At 44.8% G+C, this 23,868-nt stretch overlaps 2 protein-coding genes and 1 pseudogene across 2 annotated transcripts in view; 1 reads left to right on the top strand and 2 right to left on the bottom strand.

The window, feature by feature from the left end:
- The window catches only part of KEL (Kell metallo-endopeptidase (Kell blood group)), a 193,693-nt gene that overhangs the window by 57,269 nt on the left and 112,556 nt on the right, over positions 1-23,868 (bottom strand). The gene's annotated exons all lie outside the window — the stretch shown is intronic.
- OR6V1 (olfactory receptor family 6 subfamily V member 1) lies at positions 3,881-7,292 on the top strand. The gene is made up of 2 exons (XM_015244210.3): positions 3,881-3,921; positions 6,304-7,292. Exons 1-2 carry the CDS (start codon positions 3,881-3,883, stop codon positions 7,142-7,144), a joined length of 882 nt encoding a protein of 293 aa, XP_015099696.1. The 3' UTR covers positions 7,145-7,292.
- Positions 14,940-23,868, bottom strand: part of LOC102528539 (olfactory receptor 2F2-like) — a 309,986-nt pseudogene continuing 301,057 nt past the window's right edge.

Raw genomic sequence — 23,868 nt, 5'->3', positions numbered from 1 at the left:
TGTAAGAAAAATTAGACTATAGCACAAACAAGAAGTGAAGTTTTAGAACTCCTTTGTTAAAGGTTAATGCAATAAGAAGACTAAATATTTGTTTTACATATTAACTGGTTTTTAGTAATTTTTATTTTACCAGTGAGGAAACTGAAGAGCAGGGAAGTGACCAGTCAGAATGCCACACAGCGCTGGAGGTTTTGAATGCATTTGCTGGAACAGAAAGAGCCTTCTTCTGCCACACTACACTACTCCTTATCCAGTGTTTAGGAGGACTACTAGCATGCAACCAGACCTGAATTTTCAGTCCTTTCCCTTCTCCTTTTTCCTTTTCAGGCAAGCTATGGAACTATTTTCTGTAATATGAAGCTAAAGAGAATCTTCCATCTCAAGCACTGGGGAAAACATTGTCTGCTGTGTTTCAGGGTTTGCTATGATTTATCTATGCTCAGTCAATCCCACTGAAAGTTTTCTTTAGCTCTGCTGTCATTTCTGGATGCTCTTGCTCGTGCTGCTCATATTGCTTCTCCTGTCAAATGATGGAGCAGTTGCTCAGAAGTCTGTTCCTGCTGTCCCACTGAAACAGGTGTCTCCATAGTCCCTCTAATCACTCCACAGCCCTTTTCCTCAGTCCACTCACTGCTTCTCTGCTGCGCTTTCTCACAGTGACTGGCCAAGTCATGTCACACCTGTCACCCCACTTTTGCAGGGAGTGACTGCAGAATTTCCCAGAGAAGATGGGTGGGGAGAAAGGAAACATTTCTCTATATTTAGAATAAATTTTTGTAGAATTTCATACTCTATAGATTTTTGATTGATTTGCACACAACTATGATAGAGAGCCATTGATTTCCTGATCCACTACGAATCCAAGATATAATCGGAATTTTATTTTAATTTTAAATTGAAGGCAACAAAAATAAGATATCTTAAGAGAAAACTCAATTGAGAAACCTGATGAAATGGAAAATATTTTTTATGATTAAAAATTACCAAAACTAACTCAAAAGAAGTTGAATAACTGATTCCTAAATATGTTCAGTAAATGAATTCATATTTAAAAACATCTCCACGCAGAACAACTGCAGGTTCAGATGGGTTTACTGGTGGATTCTACCAAATATTTACAGAAGAAATAACACCAGTCCTTTGCAAAATCTTCTAGCAAACAGGAAAAGGGAACACTGCCTCATTCATCTAATAAATCCAGAACTAAGTACCAAAGACATCACAAGAAAATAAACCAATATTCCTCATGAACATAGATGCAAAAATCCTTCATAAAAATATTAGAAACTCAAATTTAGCAATATGTAAAGAGAATAATATGCAATAACAGAGTGGTGATTTTATTCCTGAAATGCCACATTGGTTTGTATTACGAGATTAATCAATATAAATCACCATGTTCACAGAAGTAAAGAGAAAAACCACAAAATCACTTCAACAGGTGCAGAAAAGACACTTAAAAAAATTAGCAATTATTGATTAAAACCTCTCATCAAACTAGGAACAAAAGGAATCTTCCCCACATTGAAAATGGGGAGGGCTGGGGAGTATACCTCAGTGGTACTGCACGCGCTTTGCATGCACAAGGTCCTGGGTTTAATCCCCAGCACTTCCATTAAGGGAAAAACAAATAAATAAGGAAAAATTTTTTAAAAAGAAAATAACATCTAACCAAAGTGATAGTGATAGTATGAAATCTAATGATGAGATACAATGTTTTCCCGTAAGACTGGGAACAAGACAAAGATATCTGCTCTCACCACATCTACTCAACATTGTACTGGAAGTTCTAGCTAATGCAATACAGCAAGAAAATGAAATGAAAAGCATACAATTAGGAAATAAAGAAATGAAATTATTTATTCACAGGGACACAATTCTATGTGTACAAGATCTTAAAACGTCCACAAAAAAGCTATAGAACCAATAAGTGATTATCAGGGTCATAAGATAAAGCTCAATACACAAAAATGTATTTATTGCTCTATGCTAGCAATGAATATTGGAAATGGAAATAAAACATATAAAATATAATTTACAATGACATCCAAAAGCATAAAAAACTAAGAGACATATTTCACAAACGATGCGTATGACCTATACACTTAAAATTGTAAAATATTGCTGAGAGAGGCTAAAGAGGACCCAAATAGGTGAAGAAATACTTCAATTCATAAATCAGAACAATTTTGTTAGAATCTCAATTCTTTACAAACTAGTCTATAGATTCAATATAATTTTAATCAAATTCCCAGGAAACTCTTTTTGTTTTAAACATGTAAAGGATGACTCTAAGATTCCTATGCAAATGTGAAGGACCTAGAATACCCAAAATAATTTTGAAAAAAAGAATGAACACAGCAAGATTTACTATAAAGCTACAATAATCAAGGCAGAATGTTACTGATATAATATGTAAATCAATGGACATGTAGACCAGAAAAATATGATAGAAAATTCAGACACAGGCTCAAGCATGTATCTTCAGTTGATTTTGTCCACACTGTATGTTGGTGGTGAAGAGGAGCAATAGGAACTCTCGTACATTGCTGGTGGGAATGCACAGTGGTACAGACAACAGCAGCTAAACATAACTTACCACACAAACCTGCAATTCCATTACTAGATAGTTTTCCAAGATAAATGAAAACAGATACCAACCAGATATTTTCATGGTAGTTTTATTCACAGTAAATTGCAAACAATCCAATGGCAATCATTAGGTGAATGGATAAATGAATGGTGATAGATCTATACAGTGGAATACCACTCAGCAGTGAAAACGAATGAACTATGGATGGAAGCAGCATCATGGCTAAGTCTCTACAGAGTTATATCAAGCAAAAGAATCCAGACACAAAGTCAACACCGTATTATTCCACTAATAAACTCAACAAATGAAAAATCTACTGTATAGTCACAGAAAGCTGCCTGAGGCTGGGGTGAATGAAAGGGACACAAAGAAAACTTTTGGGTATGAATGGCTTTCAATATTTGGCTGTGGCAGTGATGAGACATGTATCAGTTTGTTTATACTTCTTGACTTTAACCTAAAATGGCTGCATTTCTTGTATAAAAATTAACCTCAATGAAGTTGAAAATATTTTTTAAATAAATTCTGAATATTTAACAAAAGATATAGCTCACCATTGGGGTACTGATGGGGAAGAGAAATGAGGTACGGTTGTTAGGCAGTTAGATAGACACGAGTGCCAGGCAGGGGGAGAGGAAGGAGGAGGGAGCAACCCAGAAAATAACAGCATGCTTGCTCAGGACGAGGGGCTCCAAAACCTTACTTTCTCTAAAATGAAGGCCAGCAAAGAAGCCGGCTAGAATCAAACACTGCGACTGCACAGCAGAAAGACCCGGCTTAATGTGACCCAGCGCTCATTACAATGTAATTAACATTGCAGTTTGAGCCCCTCCTGTAGGTTTCTCTGTGTGCGTCATGGGTAAAAACACGCGTAAAAGCGACGGGCGTGCCTGAGCACAAGGAGCTGTCAGTCAGCCTGAGCACTCCCAGAACCTGAGCTGTAAATCAATCAATCAGGAAACCGCGCCTAAGCCAGGATATAAAAACAGGAAAAACAAAGGCACCGTTTTTCCTCTCCTGGCCTGGCCGGCCCCCAGTTCTTGGGGGTGTACTATATTTTACTACCCTTTTTATTTCACTAATGAAATCTTCTGTGTATGTCACATTGTCTCCTGTTAGAAATTCGTATTTTTCAAGTGGCCAAGAACCAAGGTAACTTTTATTCCCTTCTTCCCAGTAACAAGGTCAGGTGAAGGATAAAGATAACATTGGAATGAATCAGAAGACTAATTAGAGTAAGTAGAGAAACTGAGGTTAGCAGAATCTGGCCGTGGTGTGGGTGTGGGAATGGGGGAACAAAAGAGAACAGAAGAGGAGGAGAAGGGGATGTAAGTAACCCCGATGGATGACACAGTGTGACAAGGAACTCCCAGACTTTTCCCCAAACATACGTCTCTTTGTCCAAGTTATATCAACTTTTTCTGTAACTTATTGCAAACGCCTCTTAAGGGAATAGAAACTTTTCTTTGTGAAAAGGAAGACAGGTATGTCCACGTTCTGTGTTCCAGGTAGATTTATACTAGGGCTTTCCATACAATGTCTCATTTAGTTCTGAAAACAACCTGGTGGAGGGGCACTCTAAGCCCCATTTCACACATGAAGAAACTGGGGTGTATTTATTCAGCGAATCCTTGATGAACAAGTACTATATAAATGCCAGATTTCAAACCCAGATCTACCTTCAATCCCTCAACACACACACACACACACAGACACACACACACACACACACACACACACACACACACACACACACACACACCATTATTTCTGTGCTTCTGGAGACACAGGCTGGACCTTTCCTCCCTGCCTCTGGGTGTCAGTTTAAGCATAACATCTGTATATACAAGCCCCCAGGGGGCTCCTTGCCGTCCTTTGTCATTCCTACAAAGAGTGCCTTGCTGGACCCTACAGTTTTCCACCCAGCCCAGCTCAGTTCTGAAACCCAGCAGGACTCCTGCAGTTAGAAAAGGGTGGATAGACAGACCAAGTACCCTCATCCTCATGAACAAGGGACAGCAAGAGAACCATCCTCATCTGATTTCCCCTGTTAAGACCCATTCTGTCCTTCCAGCCCTGCATCAGTTACACATACTGCTGCCCTGGGATACATGGAGAGAAATAGTAAGTATTTAATCAGGAACTCAACATAAAGTTTTGACACATTTTAGCTGTATGGATCTTGCACCCAGCAGCGCCAGGGTCACTTGTCCATTCCTAAGGGTCTCATATGTCAGTGTCAGACTCTGGGTACCACACGCAGGAGGATCCGAAGTGAACACCGTAAGAATTGCTCACTGTACTTATGAACTAAGATGGATTACAGGGTATTGCATTGAATGAAGTAGAAGCGGTATAAATATAAGGACTCAAGATGTCCCGCCTCCGCTTCTGCTTTTTTTTTTTTTAATGGAGGTACTGGGGATTGAACGCAGGATCTTATACTAAGCATGCGCTCTAGCACTGAGCTGTACCTCCCCCAGCCACCCCCCACCTCTGCTTTGACCAGCCATCCTGTCTGCCCACCTGCACTCCCTACTGGCAATGTGCTCCCTTCTCCTATTATCCCCCATTTCTGTCCAAAGTGATCTAAAGTCTTTTTTTTTTTTTTTTACTATGAATGGCTCTGTCCTAAAAACTCAGTCCCAGATTCAGACCCTATGGAAAGATTGACTGGCCAACCCCTTTCAGGCCTTGTGGTTCTTTGACTCAGGACCAATTTCACACTGTATTTGTTGGAAAGCTTTTGTTTGATATCTCCTTGTCATTATTTCTGCCTGGGGTAGGGGCGTATGGAAAATCTGAACTTCTCTGAGATGAAGGACTGTGACTCAGAGTTGACCTGGGAGCCTGACCTTCTACCAGACTGCCTTCACCTTCAGCCCCGGGCTGTGTATCTTCTCACAGGAGTCAGGGACAAGCCCTTCAGTCTGGCCAGTGTCCAGGATGTGTCCTTCAGGGGCCCTGCTTCTGAGGGAAAGACACCTCCTCTTAAGCTTACTTTCAATTTCCCAACTCCTACAGACGACATTTTGGAGAATCCAGACAAGACAGTGCTGTGGTCCAGGGTCTACATTCCCTATCTCCCCAGTCTCAAAATCCTGGGTCTGGATCTCTAAACACCAACTCTGCATCTAAGCCTGGCCATGCACCCAGGCTGCCATGATTTTAGTCCAGATGGGGACTCTTTCCTCTGTGCTTTTTCCATCATGTTATTTTTATTCCGGGAAGCAGACAGATCCCCAAGCCACTGTCTTCTTAGACATAATCTAGTCTCTTTCCCTTTCTTCCTTCAGCTCATTTTATTAAATCCTACTTCCTCAGAACAGAAAACTTCTCAGTATTGTGTCAAGTAACACCAGTGCCTCATAACTCCCAGAGGGCGCCCTGCTTTCCCGTCATTCCCACAGAGAGCACTCTGCTGGAGTCTTGGTTCCCATCTGGGATAAGCTCAGCTCTAAACCCTATCAAGCAACCAAGGGCGAGCAAGAGAACCAAGAACTCTCATCCTCGGGAAAGAAGGCACAGAAACAGCACCTTTCCCCTCTGGTCTCAAGAAGGATCCTTCCCCACATTCCAGCCCCACATCAGTGTTGCTGCCCTGGGCTCTGTGATGACACAGGGTAAGCCTTTAATTAGGAAATTAGCATAGGGTTTGAAGATGCTGTAGCTTGCGGAGCCTCTCACCCAGCACGGCCATCCCATTCCAGCTGTGCACAAGCCCCTGTCCACCCCTGCCAGCTGCAGGTCATTGCTGACAGCCACCTCCACACTCCCATGTACTTCTTCCTGGGCAATTTTTCCCTGCTGGAGATCTTGGTGACCATGACTGCCGTGCCCAGGATGCTGTCCGGCCTGCTGGCTCCCCACAAGGTCATCTCCTTCACCGGCTGCATGGTCCAGTTCTACTTCTACTTCTCCCTCGGCTCCACCTCCTTCCTCATCCTGTCCGACATGGCCCTTGACCGCTTTGTGGCTGTCTGCCACCCACTGCGCTACGGCACTTTGATGAGCGGGGCTGTGTGTGCCCGGCTAGCGGGGGCTGCCTGGGCAGCTCCCTTCCTGGCCATGGTACCCACTGTCCTCTCCCGAGCTCATCTCAATTACTGCCACGGCAACATCATTAACCACTTCTTCTGTGACAACGCCCCTCTGCTGCAGCTGTCCTGCTCCGACACTAGCCTGCTGGAATTCTGGGACTTTGTGATGGCCTTGGCCTTCGTCCTCAGCTCCTTCCTGGTGACCCTGGTCTCCTACGGCTACATCGTGAGCACCGTGCTGCGGATTCCCTCTGCCAGCGGACGCCAGAAGGCTTTCTCCACGTGTGGGTCTCACCTCGCCCTGGTCTTCATCGGCTACAGTACCACCATCTTCCTGTATGTCAGGCCTGGCAAAGGACACTCTGCGGAAGTCAACAAGACGGCTGCCTTGGTGACATCCATCCTCACCCCCTCCCTCAATCCCTTCACCCTCACCCTCCGCAACGAGACCGTCAAGGCGGTGTTACGAGAGCAGATGCAGAAGCTGAAACGTCCCCACGAGGCGCTGTGACGAGCCCGAGGGACCTGCCAGGCTCAGCCAAGTAGTTCTGTGAGGAAGCAGGGTACCGGCCTGGGTGGGACAGCCACTGTCGAGTGTCTTTCAGTTTTTCCCTCTGTGCCTGTGAGTGGTAACCACAGTGAGTCCTCGGTGGCCCCCTGTCTCCCCCAGCGCTCTCACAGGCCACGTGGAACTGCTCCCCTCACCCACTAGCAGCGACAAGAACTCAGAAAGTAGCCCAGAGCCTGGGAGCCAAGGGTGTGGCTTTTCATAAAGGGAAGTGCATGGGCTTCCCCTTCAAGGAAGAGCAGCCTGGATGTTTTCTCTGATAAAGAGATGTTATCTAGCGCCCAGTGTGTGTGTGTGCGTGTGTGTGTGCCCCACTGCTGTGTGCACCATGAGTGGTTCGTCTACATGAAATTAAACTAAGAAATACTACTGACTGAAGTAATTGTCTTTCAATGTGTGTAGGGTCCATGATATAATCATTCATCTTTTTATTCATTCATTCCACCAATGCTGAGTAGACAACGTGTGCCAGGCACTAAAACTGTGTCAGATGCAGGGTAAAAGGTGAACAAGACATCGATAGTTCTCACTGCTCTTGGCTCCGTGAAGGGGAAGGATGTTGAAGAGCTGCTTACAACGCAGCAGGTGGAGAGCAGTGATGGGTTCACGGAAGGTGTTATGGGCGCAGATAAGAGGAGCATCGAGACCAGACTGTGGGCCAGGGGATAGCCCCCTGATAAGGTGACACCTTAGTAACACATTAAATGTAAGACGTACGCAGTGAGAACGCAATTCATCAGCTACCCTTGTACAGAGAAAATAAATTTAAATAAAACAAGAGAGATCTTCATCAGTATCAGAAATAAGAACAAATCTTTCAGGAATGATGTGGGTTCTAGGGAGGATATATTCAGAAATTTTTAGAAAGATAAACTTCTTTTTTTAATTTCTTTTATTTTTACTGTTTTATCTTTTTATTTTTAGAAAAATAAACTTCTCCACTGTATGATTAGAAACACCTGTCTGCCTGAAGGCAGGAGATTATGGTGAATCTAGTAAATTCCTCTGTCTAGTCAGCATACACACACACGTGTGCGCACACACACACACACACACACACACAATTTCTGTAAAATTCCAGAAAGCCTATTAGGTCTCATGTTCCTTCTGGAATGGAACACCAGCTCCGCTGAGCTTCCCTCCCACAGCCAGCATGTGAAATTTTTAAAACATTTCAGGTACTTTCATCTCAGAATCAAATCACTTAGCTTTCACCTATCCAGGATTTTCTAAAATGGCCCCAATTTAAAATATTCTGCCAAATTATTTCTGTAAATACACTTTAATTTACCAAACTGCATTTCCCAGTGAACGTTGACGAGTTCACTCATCAAGAGAGCACTCCTAGCCCCGCTTACTTGAAGACAACAGAAATGACTAATTTACCACAAATGCCAAGCTTCTCAAGTCTGCCATGCGGGAGCAAGCGAGGCCAGGAACCGTGAGCTCATTTGGTGGATACAAATTTTCCAGCTTTTGGAGCAGCTCACTGAGTGGTCCATGGGCTCTCAGGATGCACTCCCAGTGTCACCCGAGGCTAACCCCTTCCCAGTCAAGGTGCCCCTTTCTCTCACTTTCTGAAAAGTTAGTTTCTGTCTTGCTAAGATGCCCATCACCCAAATCAGAGGGTCTCCTTAGGTTCCTGGTTTCAGTTTTTGGTCAAAAATCTCAGGTCTCCTCCAATTATGTATCAGAGAAATACTCTGGTGTTGTGTTCCTCTGCAATTACAAGTATTACTGCTGTTGAAACAATCGATTTATTTTCTCTAATTATCGTCTTCTCACCACCCTGGAGAGTAAATATTTGTAGCATAAGTCAAAGGATGATGAACAAATGAAAAAATATCCACTGATAATGTGTTACCATATATATTTGTGCTCGCACTTTACCAATTACTTTTATGTAGGTTTTCCACTGGGTTTTACCCTCATAGTCATTCAATGAAGAGAAGAGTCACTGATCCCTCCCTGCGCGCTGTGCACACTGCTCAGCACCGGCTGTCAGAAACCAAAGAGATGAGGGTTCTAACCTCAAAGAGTCCTCCGTCTATAAGAGGGAGGAAGAAGTACAATTAATTCTGGCACATTCTGATAAGAGGTTTTCCTACTTATAGCAAAGCCCTATAAACAGAGCCCAAAGGGAAATATTGATTCTTCAGCTACAGCCAAGCAGTGTCATCTGCCCCACTTGCGGATAAACGGTTGAGAGGGAAAATGAGACAGTCAAAGCAATGATAGATCTAACAACAGAATCTGGTTCTTCTTCTTTTTTGGCTTTCTTTTTTACTGATGTATAGTCAGTTTACAATGTTGTGTTAATTTCTGGTGTACAGCGTGATGTTTCAGTCATACATATACATATATATATATTTGTTTTCATATTCTTTTTCATTATAGGTTACTACAAGATATTGAATATAGTTCCCTGCAGTATACAGTTACAACTTGTTGTTTATCTATTTTATATATAGTAGTTAGTATTTGCAAATCTCATATCTGGTTCTTCAAACTCCTTTTCCACCTCTCCATCCTCGGAAGTTCCCCTTCTGTCCAGATCAGAGTTGGATTAATTAACAGTTGGAATCTCCAGGATCTGAAGCCACCCACTGTAGACTCCTCTAGCCCCTTCCTGAGTGTGTATCCATCAAGTTCCCATCAAATTTACAGACCTGTAATGGCCATAATTCTAGCAACTCCTTCATAACAGTAATTGTATGTTTAAATTCCTCGCTTGAAAGGAACACGTACTGTCAGAAAGTAGCTATAGATTCAGTGTCGCTTTTAAAAATTTGTATTTTGTTTATCACGATAGTATCCACAAACATTTGAAAGACAGCAAATAGCATTTACACATATGAAAGAATTAGTTTTACTCCGTCATTCGCAACGTTAATTGCATGGTGGAGTCAGAGTTCCTTTGCTACACCATTTTTCCCAGGAAACAGAAACTACTGATCTGATTGTTAGTCTACATAAAGTCACTTGCTAGAAGGTCGTCTGACTGAAGGCAACAGCCCTCCCCTTCCACAGAAGTAGCTCACACTGGAACGTAATTGCCAGAAGGTAGGATGAGATTATAACACCAAGAGCTACTTTAAATATAGGTGGAATCAGTGGTGGGATTTCAGGACTCTAAAATGCCTCCCCTAGCCTCCCCACCCAGCTTTCATTTGTCCGACATTCCAGCCCCAGAGATACCGTGTCCTATTATGCAACCATTAGAAACGCAAGGTTCCGAGTAGCTAGCATTAGAACCCACTGCGACACATGTAAATCTCAGCGGGAAATAAAAATTTAGATTTATTCCTTCCAGCTGAGACGACTAGGGAGCAAGAAATTAAGGGTATGAAGTTTTGACGAAGGAAGATAAAGAAATCAAATCATTCTCAAAGAAAAGTCGGGCCTGGGTTCTAGACTGACCAGTAGTAGCACGAAGGCCCTGTACACATGGGGCTTTGGGAGTTTGGTGAGCTGTTAAAACTTTCTAAGGCCAAGCTGGAACATTTCAGTTTTGCCCATGGAGCATCGTGTTCACATCAATCTAATTCACCAATTCTTTAAGGTTTAAATTTCTTGATGTAAATAGGATCCTTGTGTTAGAGCAGGCAAATAGCTAGATGTGAGCAGAGAAAGGGGGACTCAGGCCAAATGACAGGAATTGGGCAAAAAGGAGGGGCATGGGCCAAATGCAGGAAACCATACATCATGTAAGCACCAGGGGTCCTTGGGCAGACAGAGAAAAGCAGGTACCTCTGGGCTGATAAGCGATTACACATTTTGGGGTGACAAGCGCCCTGGAGACCGACAAAGAAAGGTGGGAAAAGGCAGGACTCTCCAGTGTCTGAATGTAACCTTTTGCCCATTATGTCCTCATTACAATAAAATTAGCCTTGCAAATTAGAAGTACCCATCATACACTGATGTCATGACACTTCCAATCCAGACTAAATATGGACAAAAATCCCTCCTCCCTTTGGGAAAGTGGAGCTGGGATGAAAATCAGGGAACACGACCCCAAACTCCTTCCTCCCCAATGACTATTCTTCCCATTCATTTTTGCACCCTATGTAACCAACTTGCCAAAGAAACTCAGGGCAGCTGCTCACCTGAGCCTGCTTGCTCTCCTCACTTTATTTTCTCAACCTCCGTGTCTTGCCTCTGAATTCTTTCTGTGATGAGACAAGAACCTAGTCACCAGCAACACTTGCAACCACACCTGACAGATACTGAAGAATAGTGATAGTGACCCAGGGTCTGCTGGTAAATGTTTAACCACTTTGCTGACTTCCAGTATTTGTCAATTTCCATGGGGTCAGTTTCATTCCCATCATGTCCAGTTTCAAGCTACCAACATGACATCATCAAGCTTGGAGACGGGAAGAGATGTTCACCGTTATACAGTATTTCTACCATGCTGATACAAGTGACACAAACAACTGCACTGGGCTAGACCAAAGGAAAATGCAGTGAAGTAATTAGGAGTTTCGAGTTTTGATTACCTTTGTTTTTTAACATAATCTATTCGATTGTGTCTGTTATTTAATTTTTAATAATGACTGTGTTTAATTCCTGGGACAAAAGTCATTAAGAAAGGACAGCTTCAAGAAAGAGAAAGAAAAATAATCATATGATATCACTTACATGTGGAATCTAAAAAAAAAAAAAAAAGAATGTATGTATATTCATGTATGACTAGAGAATTGTGCTGTACACTAGAAATTGACACAATATTGTAAATGGACTACACCTCAATAAAAATTTAATTAATTAAAAAAAAGACATTAATGAATTCATGTACCAAACAGAAACAGACTTGCAGACATAGTAAACAATCTTATGGTTACCGGAGGAAAGAGGGTGGGGAGTGATAAATTTGGGAGTTTTGAGACTTGCAAATGTTAACCACTATATATAAAAATAGATTTAAAAAAATAAATTTCTTCTGTATAGCACAGGGAACTATATTTAATATCTTGTAACAACCTTTAATGAAAAAGAATATAAAACAAATATATGTATGTATATGCATGAGTGGGACATTGTGCTGCACACCAGAAATTGACACATTGTAACTGACTATACTTTAGTTAAAAAAAAAAGAAAAGATGGTTCAATAATAGCAAATACACCCTCAAACTCCTTTTCCCAGTGCCGGCCTTCCCATTGCTGAGATTAGGACAAAGACTTTCCTGATTGGAAATTCCACCAGCAGATTGTCAAGATCAGCATTTCTCAAATGTTCCTGTGCATATAAATCATCCAGGGGTCCTGTTAAAATGCAGATTTGTATTCAGCAGGTCTGGGGTGGGGCCCTAGATTCTGCATTTCCAAAAACCCCAGGAGATGCCAATGTGGTTCCAGAGATCACACCTTGAGTAGTAAGGGACTGCACTCAAGCTTATTAAGAATGTCATGCCTGTGTGATGCTATGATGGGTGGGGGGATTACTGTGGAGGAACAAAGCATGTTATTTTTTCCCCAAACTGGTCAGTCAGAGATCCCACTCCTTCAGGAACACTGTGACAAACAGGCAGTAGACTGCTGTAGGTTGCTGGTTATTTTTTAAATTTTAGGAGAAATCATGCAGAGATGAGAGGAGCAGGAGGGAGTCTCTCAGGACAATCTGAGTGGATTTGTGTGCTGATTATTTTAGAAGGAAGAAGCTGAAGGAAAGTGTCTGCATATCAGAAGGAGATAATTGCCTCCCATTTAGTTCTTCAGTTTTTCACAAAGTTTGCAAGGAGGGTAAGTAATTAGTCCCTTGAGAGGTAGAGGAAAGAAAGTTCTCAGGATTGAAAAAAATGTTTTCCCAGCTGGCCTGTACTGCAAAATCGAAAGTATCTGCCCAATTTTTGGAGAGGCCCATAAATGGAAACATGCTCTATGGTAGTTATTTTTAAAGAAAGAAGTTAATTGGGAGATCAAGCTTCCTGGTAACAGCAGGAGACTCTTACCTCTAGGCCATGCACTTCGGGATGCCCGTCCCTCCCACCACCCCTTCTGCACGGCCTGGGGTTAGTGGGGTGTCCACACTGACCACACTGCAGATGAGGACCAGGGCCCATCTAGATACCATTCTGTGAATGAAGGTAGCTGCAGAAGCAAGAGGAAATTTGCATCTACTTGTCTTGCAAAATTAATCAATTGATCTAAGAAAGAAATGGAAAATTTTATTTGAGCCAAATTTGAGGATTATAACCCTCAGGAAGAGTGTCTCAGAAAGCTCCAAGAACTGTTCCATCCATTGGAAGTCAAGGTGCAGTCATACAAGCTTTTTGAGACCGACAGCTGTACAGTCAATGACATATTATTGGACAGCTTACACAGTCCAGATGTAAGCGTCACTGTGGCCCCTTACAAGGTCAAGAAGGAGTGTTCTCTTTTAAGGAATTGTCTAGTTGGTGCTGGGGGAATGTCACTATGGTCGAGCAGGTGTTCCTGCCGACGGAGAGGTCTGATTGATGTATAATGCAGATACACAGCGCACAGTGGGGGGAGAGGAGGTCAAAGGGCAGAGAAGAATTTTTATGTTTAAAATTTTCTTGCCTTGCCATAAAATATAAATTTTAGTTTATATACTCTTTGTCTCGTTTTGCTAATGCCAGCCCAGTTCAGATTCAATATGGTGTGAGAAATCAGACGCGAGAGCTATTCCTCCTCGCACCAGCTTCCCATGACTTCCTAAACCGTCCCCAGATTTCCGACCAACGCCTTCCCTCATCTGGCCTCCCAGCCCAGGACCCACGACACTCATCCTGCTCCATTTCCTCCTCATCTGGCTTCTGCCACTTTTGCCTTATCATGCAGGGCCAATGGTAATGTCCTGGCCAGGCTGCTTCCAGGAAATTCAGTCTCAGAGGGCTCTCCCTCCGGACCACGGATCCAAGGTTCTGTGGGAGAAGAGAAGGGCTGGCTTGGGAGAAGGGGCAGGCGGCAAGTCTGAGAGCAGGGATCCAGCTTTCCTCTCTTTCCTGAGCACAAAGGAAGGATTTAAAAAAAAAAGTGGGGAGTGAGGGTACAGCTCAGTGGTAGAGTGTGTGCTCAGCAAGCACAAGGTCCTGGGTTCAATGCCTCCATTAAAAACATTAAAATTAAAAATGAATGAATAAATAAACAAACGTAATTAGCACCCCCCCGAAAAAAGAATAAAAGTCACGCCCTTCTTTCCAGGCGCAGGGCCCTCCTGACCTTTCTGGGTAAGGGGAATGAGAAAGTAGCCCCCAGAGAGTCATTCCTGTTCAAAGGCAAGAGCTTTGGGGGCCAGAAGGGAGACGCGGGCAGCCTGGGTGTGAGTCGTGCTCCTCCTCCAGGGACGGCCCAGAAGGGAGTCCCAGTGGGCGGCACGTAGATTTCTCTGTTGTAGGGATGCCAGGCCTCTCTGGTCTCTCAGAGAACCTCCCACTTTCAGAACCCCATCCTAGACCCTGAAGCCAGTTCCTGAGAGGGGACCACACCCCAAAACAAGGTTGCACGCAAAGAAACACAAAGGGATGTGAACAAAACCATAGAGTGGGACTAGAGAAGAGAGAGTTTAATAGCATATTTTCATAATAATTGCTACAGTCACTGAGTTCTTACTACGTAACAGATTCTGTACTAAGAGCTTTGTTTGGATTCTTTCAATTGACATTTTGACCGTTTTCACCCCCCAGCTCCCTAGAAACCATTCATTCCTTAACGGTCGTAGGCTCACAGACACTTGCCTTTGAGACATTCAGACAATGTGAGCTCTTTAACCGTCTGCAGAGAGCGAGCAGAGACTTGAGTAGGGGTGAGGGAGCAGGAGGGACCAGAAAGGAGATTGGGAAGCCCCAGCCTGGGCCCCTGGGTGCCACCTGCAGTGGGAGGTCCTCATTCCTTGTCACATGGCAGGTGCTCCACGGGCTGCTGGGTCTCGGAGGAGGATCCTTGTAGACATACCCTCAATGACATTCCGGAAGGTGAAGATGAAGGGGTTGAGGAATGGGGTCACCACTGCAGTCATCAGGCCCACCACCTTGTTGAGCTGTGTGGAGTGGCCCTTGCCTGGTCTCATGTAGATGAAGATGGTGCTGCCGTAGCCCAGAACCACCACCGTGAGGTGGGAGGCGCAGGTGGAGAAGGCCTTCTGGCGCCCAGAGGAGGAGGGGATGTGCAGCACTGCGGCCACGATGAGGACGTAGGACACCACGATGAGCAGCATGGTGGCCAGCACAAAGAGCAAGGACAGGAAGAAGTCCATGCGCTCGATGTGGTGGGTGTCGGAGCAGGAAAGCTTGAGAAGCGGGGCAGAGTCACAAAAGTAGTGGTCAATGACATTAGGGCCACAGAACCAGAGCTGGGTTTTCTGCAGGGTTGGGGAGATGATGGAAAGGAAGCCAACCACCCAGCAGACCAGCACCAGCTACACAGACGGGGCCGCTCATGATGGCTGCGCAGTGCAGAGGGCGGCAGATGGCCACGTAGCGATCGAAGGCCATGACTGTGAGGATCAGGACGTTGGTGGAGCCCAGGGAGAAGTAAAAAAAGGACTGGGTCAGGCACTCGGCCAGGGTCATGGTCTTGTGAGAGGACAGCAGGTCTGCCAGCATCCTAGGAACCACCATGGAGGTGACCAGCATCGCCATGAGGGAGAAGTTGCAGAGGAAGAAGTACATGGGTGAGTGGAGGCGGGAGTCTAGACATGTGCGGGTGACAATGGCCAGGTCCCCTAGAACCGTCAGCACGTATATCAACAGGATGAAAGCAAACAGGAGGACCTGGAACTCATGCAGATGAGAAAGCCCCAGAAGCACAAACTCCGGGACGACGTGACGTGACTCATTGCACCTGATGCCAGTTCTCTGTACCACCTGTGAGAAGCCGGGAAATCTTAGTGGGAAATCGCCATCAGCCTCTCTCTTGCCCTTGCTCCCGGATGGCTGGCCTGGGGCCCCAGGCACGGTGGCCGGTGCGCACGGTCAGTCTCAATGTCCAGGAGATACGTTCTCAACAGCCAGAAGTTCTGACGGGGAAAGGAACTAACTGGTTCTGACGGACAGACGTCGAAACTGGCCACCTCCACATTATCATCACTCCTAAACTTACTCTTGTCTTCTACTCATTCATTATTTCATCGAACATATTTGTTAAACTCCAGCTCCGGTAAGGCATTTGGCTGGGTCTGGTACACCCTTCCTAACCACCAGACGTCATGACACCTGCTGTTGGAAGAGTTCTTTCCAGGTCTCGGGATCTGGGTTAGGAACCTTGCATATTACTTCTTTTCATCCTCTGTGCTTTCCTCAAAGAAAAGCTCTAACTTGGGTCTCAAATGTTACTGCGGAACCAGTTAGAGGTCCAGCCCTGAGTGCTCCCTCTCTCATGGGGAATGCACGTCGGTCAGGCTTCCAGGAGGCTGCCGCTCCTCCGCCTACCACTTCCCCAACTACGACCTCACCCTACCCGGCCCCATACTGATGTGTGTCACATTCCGTGGGTGTTATACATGCATGAATGAGAATGAGGAATTCAAACTATGGGCCTATTTTAAGTTTTATTCATCATCACTACCACCCAAAGAGCAACATCTTTCTTATCCAACAGATTTCCATGACATTGCATCCTGAGGTTTTACATTCTACAACACGCGAAGTCCTGGAGTCAGAGGTGAAAGAGTGAATTCAGAGGTGACCTTGGGGTCAGGAACACATCATTCATGGCAGCAGGCTTCACTCCACCTCACACTGGCCAGCATCGTTTTCAAATTGGCCTCCAGCACCAGCCCCACTGTTCCATCCTCACCCCAACGCAGCTTGCCTTTCTCCTCCCAACCTCCCTCCTCTCTCCTGGACTTTTCAGACCGTTCCTCTCCCTGTTTAAGGTCTTGCCTCCCCTCTCAGCTTTGATGACCAGTGCCCCCTCTTTGTCCATGACGCATGCCTGTGCCTTCACGCTCACTCACGACTCTAAGCCATAGCTCCCCAGACCCCAACCCGGCACAAGCCCCCTGGAGTGTGTTTCAGGACCTGCTGTCCTTGTTGAGTAACTTTACATTCCAAGTTTTCATTTACAAAACTGATTGTTTAATACAAGCCAAAGTAACATACATGAAGTTCAAGTTGAACGTAGAATCAAATTTCCCCTACGTCAGGGTCTTCGGTAGACCAGATTTTCCCCAGTCGCAGCCTCTGTGGCAGCCCTTGCTACAGATCAGATCCTCTCTCATAGACCCAGGAGTTCCGCATCCCTGTGACCTAGGCAAACTCAACTTCAGTCAGGAGACAAAGCAGGACCCCATCAACCAGGCCAAGCGTAGTCTCAGCCACTACAAGGCAGACTGTCAAGGCCTTGGTTGGCCATTCAGTATGGATCAGGCCACACACACTGTCTGCAGTCTGGGGTCCCTGGTGTATCCTCAGCTTCCCTTACTCATTCCTGATGAGGATTCTCACTGGTTAGAGCTTCTGTTCATCTCTAGCCAAATCCTTTGGGCTATAGGTTTTGTAGGTCAGATTTCTGTGTTAATGTCAAATAGCAGATACAATAATCTGCTGGCTCCATATGATAACCCTCTGGAATCTTGGAGCACATCGGAAGGCCTCCTCCTTGTTATACATCTTTCTCTCTCTCCACAGCACCTTCCCAGTTCTCCTGTGAATTACACCTGTGTGTTCTGACTTCTGAAGCAGCTTCCTACCTCAGAAAATGACATTAAAAAAATAATACTGGGAGTGCAGAGGAGAGTAACTGTACCACCACCACGGTTTTTGTAGCAACGATCTTGTGATCATCAATGTCCTGGGACATGTCAGGCTTCTCAAGTGAACGGGAAAAGCTGGGATGAAGAATGGGACAGAGGGGTGGGCACAGTAACTACCTAAATATCCCCTTGTGGTTCACAGGCCTTTGCAAGGTGGGGGAGGCGGGTGACAGGAAGGACACAGCCCACTGTGCAAGCAGACCGGCTGGTAGCCAGAAATGGAGTCAAAGAATGATGGAGGAGGACGACGTGCCAGGCAGCAAAAGGGCTACGCAGGCTGGAAGACAGGACAGAGACACACCGGGAAGGAATCTAGGCGGAGCTTCCCCTGACCCCAGGACTCAATGCAAGGAGCAGAAGGAGTGGGTGGCGCAGAAGACCCGTGGCTTCCCCCGAAGCGGGAGGGCATCTTGTCACAATGAGCATCGCTGCTGCGCCCAAAATCAGCAACAGCACAGGCAGCAAGAGGACATGGGCAATTCGAATCCTTCAGCCACTTATTCGTTTATCCACTCAGACAGATAGGACTGCATGACTGACTGCCCTGGATATTACCAGCTCCTAGGAACACAGTGGTGGACAAAATGGTCCCAAACCTTAAAGGCAAGCTGAGCAAAGAGACAACAAATAAGTTTAAAATGACAAACTATGGCAAGTGCTGCCAAGGCAATGAAAGGAGCGGGACAGGGCCTGAGGGGAAGGCAGGGGACTCACCCGTGCTGCGCACGGCCGGATGGAGCATTCCGCGGCGGTGGCCAGCACCCAGCAGACAACAGGGCAAGTGCAGTGGGTGAATGGAACAAAGAGGTCCTTCCCACACTCCCTGCAGGCACAGTTCCCAAACCCGGGACCCCTGGGGCAATCCGCAGTAAACAGAAACAATATAACACAAGGATGGAGACACCTCACCCTGCCCGGGCCTCTTTCTCTGTATCGCCTTCCTCCTGTATCCAGGCACCCCTGGTGGAAGACCTGAAACCAAAACACACGCAGGAAGGTGGCAGCCTGCAGCTCTCCTCGGTGCTGACATGGCACTGAGCTGGCTTGAACAGGAGCACAATAGTGGCTCCTAAGAAGCATCTGCCTCCGCTGGGGACTTGGGCACATCCTAGCATCATCCTTAGTTTGGGAGATCTGAGCTCCAGGGAGCAGGCAGGCATCTGTGAGGCCACAGGGATCGCCTTGGGAGCTGTGACTCTGCTGTCTCCTGTGGGCACAGAGCAGCCCTACAGCCCCGGGATCTGGGCTCTGGGGTGAGGAGAAGACGAAGTGGGGGCAAAGAACTGGGCATCAGTTGCTTCAGACACAGACAATTCAAGAGCAAAGACAATGAGCTAAGACTCTCCCTGCCTCTGGTCAGCCCTCTCTCATAGACCCAGAAGTTCCGCACCCCTTTCTTTCAACCCCAAAGAGCAGAAAACAACTGATCTTTGACTTGTGACTTTTGTAGACATGACCTTGGCCACACTCTACACTGACATACCTCATTCACCTTTCACATTGTCAAGTTCGTGTATCTGATCTATGAACATACCAAGTATTACTTATAGTATCCTCTGCCATCTAACAGTTCAGTTTTGTCTGTGCAATGATTTAAGTATTTTAATGGGAAAATAATAAAAAAGCAAACATGGAAAACTGAAAAGTGATGACACCTGTATTTTTAAAAGGTGTAAGTTTCATAAATATAATCAAATAAAACCGAGTTAGGGATCATTAAACACTGTAAGAAAGGGACATTTTTAGCCTCAGTCCAAAGCTGGTTGATTCTATGTTCAAATATAAGAGAAGAGAACAAAATTAAATAACACTTTTGAAACCCTGGAATGCATTATCTAACCAGGGATGGATAGATCAGCTAGAAATAGTTTGAAAGTAGAAAGTGTCTTTTTTGGTAGAATTCATCAATAGAACTAGAAAGAGAAGACGATGTCACACTCAGGATGTGCTGAGATGAACACAGGAAAGGCCAGAACCGTGTCTAATTGGATTCAGTGACTAAGCTAAGCTTACTCTTCATCCCCAGATCTCCTCAGATTCAACTAAAGTCCTTTTCCATCTAAGCAACTTGTTAACTTCTACTACTTGGGCTAACTGCTGTGCAGACGGAGCCGAGCAAGAAGAAACAGGTGCCCAGGATTGCACCTTTTAAAAAGAACATCTCACCTACTCCTTAACTTGCCAAGTGTTAGAAATCAGAAGCAAAACTAAGGAGAAGCAGGAAGAGCACATTTCTCTGAGACCATGCAACCAAGGGGGAGTCTAATCACATTTTGTGAAAGGAAATGTGTAGACTTGATGGCTGTTGAGGCCATGATGGTGCAGAGTGAAGGCAAGATCATGAGTCATGCCCACGGGAAGGCTTCTCAGTGCTTGCAACCCTCCAACCAAAGGTTGTAGACCAACCTCAGCCCCACCCTCAGAAGTGGGGATAACAACTGAAAAGTCATTTAGGGACGTACTGCTCCATTTCATCATAAAAACAGAGTACGTTTTTAATCCTGATATGTAGCTTGCACTGACCTGACTTTCTTTCTCCAACATTCCTCAATTACGTCCCTGTTGATACCCTTCTCTTATTCTAGGATTCTCTGGACTTTCCTGGAAAAACCAAAAAGGAACCTCCTGTTTTTCCATTATTAGGTCTTTTACACCTACCTGGAAGATACAGTATGGCTACCCCTAGGTACCACATTCCACGCACGTACAGTGAAGCAGCTCTGAATCGTAGGTAATAATGAAATTGTTGACTCGTCACTAGGAATCACGCTTTGGAGCCCACTGCTGGTTATTAGAATTCTTTTCAGGGCTTCCCATTCTTGCTTTTCTTCTTCATTCTCCATCCTCGATTCAAAACTCTTTGCTTTTCATTTGGTTTCTCTTCTCTTGGCCCCCAATCACCCTTTTTGCTCTTTAACTTCCCATCACCATCCAAAGGTCTGGTTTACAGAGCATATTCCCCATAGATCTGTGAGGTAAATATCACAAGCTTGGCAAATGTCTATTTGCATAATGAATTTACATAAAAATTTAAGGGGGAAAAAAAAAACAGTACATCTATCTCAAAGATTGCTTCCAGGATAGAGTCCCATGAACATATGTCTAAGCTCAAGAAGAAGGACTCTGAAGGCAGAATTTAAGGCAAATACAAGTCATGCTTTTGTGAGATAACTGTCACTCTCTTTTTCTAGACTTCTTTTCCCTAGTCTCTGGGAAAAATAAGTGTTTCACGCTGGGGCTGCAAATACCTCATTAAATTCACGTGAAATATGGGGATGGGAACAACCATCACTACTTTAACATTCAAATGTTAAAGTGTAACAAAAATGGAGAGGGATTTTGAACCCCCAAATCTTTTATAAGCAGTTTTGTAACATATTTTACATGTATCTAGAAGCTTGAGTAACATCTAAGACTACAGAAATGGTAATAGAGAGAGGTGGAGAAATTGGGGGGGACGGGGACTATTTAAAGAAACTGGATTTCAAAAAACCCCACAAAGAGTGTTCTTCCAGTGTTAGAAGAACTGAATAAAGTAGAAAAGCTCTGATAATCATCCTGCAAGAAAATACCGATGATGGGATGAGAGAAGAAATGCAGAAACACCACCACAGAGATTCTGCTGTGTGCTGACTGAGGTAGGACACTTGGCAAACAGAACAAAAGCAACAGTCCTCAGTGCCCAGATTCTGAAGAGATACTGCTCAGAAGTCCAAGGAAAAGTATGCGGGCAGGGCTCATGGATGGATTTGCAGTTCCAGCAAGAAAAAGATATTTTTCTCATAGACCTGAGAGAAGGAGGAGAAGACTAGACAAGGAGAGTGAAAGCAACAGAGAAGAGAAATAACATCAGTAGGTAAATGAGCTTTTCCCAAGTGTGAGAGTGAGAGATGTCCTAACCAAAAAAAAAAAAAAAATGAAAAATATATATCCGTATGTACACGTAGAATTGAATCACTTTGCTGTACACCTGAAATTAACATTGTAAATCAACTACACTACAATAAAAAATAAAATATTTTAAAAAATAATAATAATGACTCCAAACCATGCTAAAAGGAGAATGAAATCAAGGAGTCCACCAGTGACTGTCTGCCTCCTCTTCAGGTTTTGACTTTGTAAAGATGAGGCACCAGTAATTGGTCTTGACTGCATGTAAACTCTGTCTACACTTTCCTTATGCTGCTTTGCCTGTGAGCAGATTCTGGCGTAGGGGCTTGGTGGATGGTCAGATCAACCGTAAACAAGGGAAATGACAAAGTCGGGAATTGCAGGACACTGTTTTAGAAGAAGAACACCACCCTTCTGAGGTCTTCCCCCTTCCTATTGAATAGGCAACAGAAAAACATCCCACAGCTGATGGGGTGAAAAATCTTCCTCGGAGAGAATCCTGAACCGAGGGCTGCTCAGGAAGAGTTTGGTCAATCTCTGGCCTCCTCGGAGGGGAATACTTGGTAGGTGGGTGAATGCGAAGCTGAGGGTAGTTATCAGATCCACTGAACTGCAACTCGCTTAATAAATAACGAGCTGTAACCTGCCTTCGCTGATCAAGCTCACTTTAATTGTTGCTGCAAAATCCTTGCATGCCCTTCAAGCATCACGTAGCCTAAACAATAAGATATCTGTCTGAGTTGTTTTCCAGGAACTTGGAGTCAGCTGTGTCCAGTTCAAGCTTAAGCCAGTTGAGACTGGCTGGAACCACTGACTCTCCAACTGGGTATGTGCGGGTGCTGCACTTGGTGACTTTTTGACATCAGAGAGCCAAGACGCCACCATCAGAGCATGCTAACGCCTCCATTTTCTGAACATGCACCCCATGCCCGTAGCCTCGATGCAACTGCGCAGAATGATAATTATGAACCCAAGTCCTATGACTAGTTTCTGATTAAAACTAATGCCTGGGTCTCTGGTCTTGTTCCTTGTTCCTCTTTTGTACCCTTTTGTCCTAGCCCATACCTGTTTCAGCACACGTTTGCCTAAGCAGTAAGGAGCAGTGAGGGTCAGGGCCACAGCGTTCTGAGAAGCATCATTGTTCATGTGCTATTCTGAGTAAACTTTCAGGGCAAGGTGACCTTCACAGATTAAGTCGGGTGGGACCTCAGGTCACGGACCACCAGACCAAAAGCACACAACCGATATTAACAAATACCATGGAGGGGGAGGAGGAGTGACAGCTCAGTGGTGGAACCCATGCTTAGCGGCACGAGGTCCTGGGTTCATTCCCCTGTACCTCCATCATTCATTCATTCATTCATAAGACACATTTTTTAAAAAGAAATACTACAAGAAGATGATTAATCACCAGCTTCTTTGTTCTTCCCCTTTAAAAATCTGACCCAAAGACCAAAATGGAGTGGATGTGAGACCTGTCTCCCACTCCCTTGCTTGGGTTGGAGCCTTGCAATAAGACCCTTACTTTGCTGCAAACTGTGACTGTCAGAGTTTGGCTTTCTGTGCCGTGAGGACACAAGCCCTTTGCTCGATTTCCATTATCTCCATTTTTTCCTATTTCCAATCACCTTTCTCCACACTCCCCACGCCTCAGCTTTATCTCATAAATATCATGAGCCCCTCACCTTCAGGAGCCAGATTTGAGATTTGTTTTCCCATCTCCTCACTTGGCTGCCTCCTTGAATAAATCCTTTCTGTGCTGCAAACCTTGGTGTCTCAGAATTTGGCTTGCGTAGCATCCAGCAAACAAAACTGGTTCAGTAACAAGTGTCCTGGTTGAGCATTACCTTGGGAATTTTGGAGGGTTGAGGGATGGAGGAGATGGGCCCATAAATGGGTACGGTTTCTATGCTCTGACTCTCATGGGACTAATTACTCTTCCTTCTTGTGGACTTAGAACCTAGAATTGAGTGGAAGCGGTATCTCCTCTGAGATGGAACACACCTTTGTATATGCCCTCCTTCTAAAATAATAATCCTCCCCCAATGACCACCCT

Source organism: Vicugna pacos, chromosome 7 (assembly GCF_048564905.1).
Source record: "Vicugna pacos chromosome 7, VicPac4, whole genome shotgun sequence".
In the NCBI taxonomy this organism is placed as follows: domain Eukaryota; kingdom Metazoa; phylum Chordata; class Mammalia; order Artiodactyla; family Camelidae; genus Vicugna; species Vicugna pacos.
The sequence above is the reverse complement of the archived record's forward strand: the minus strand, read 5'-3'. Positions and strand labels throughout refer to the sequence as shown.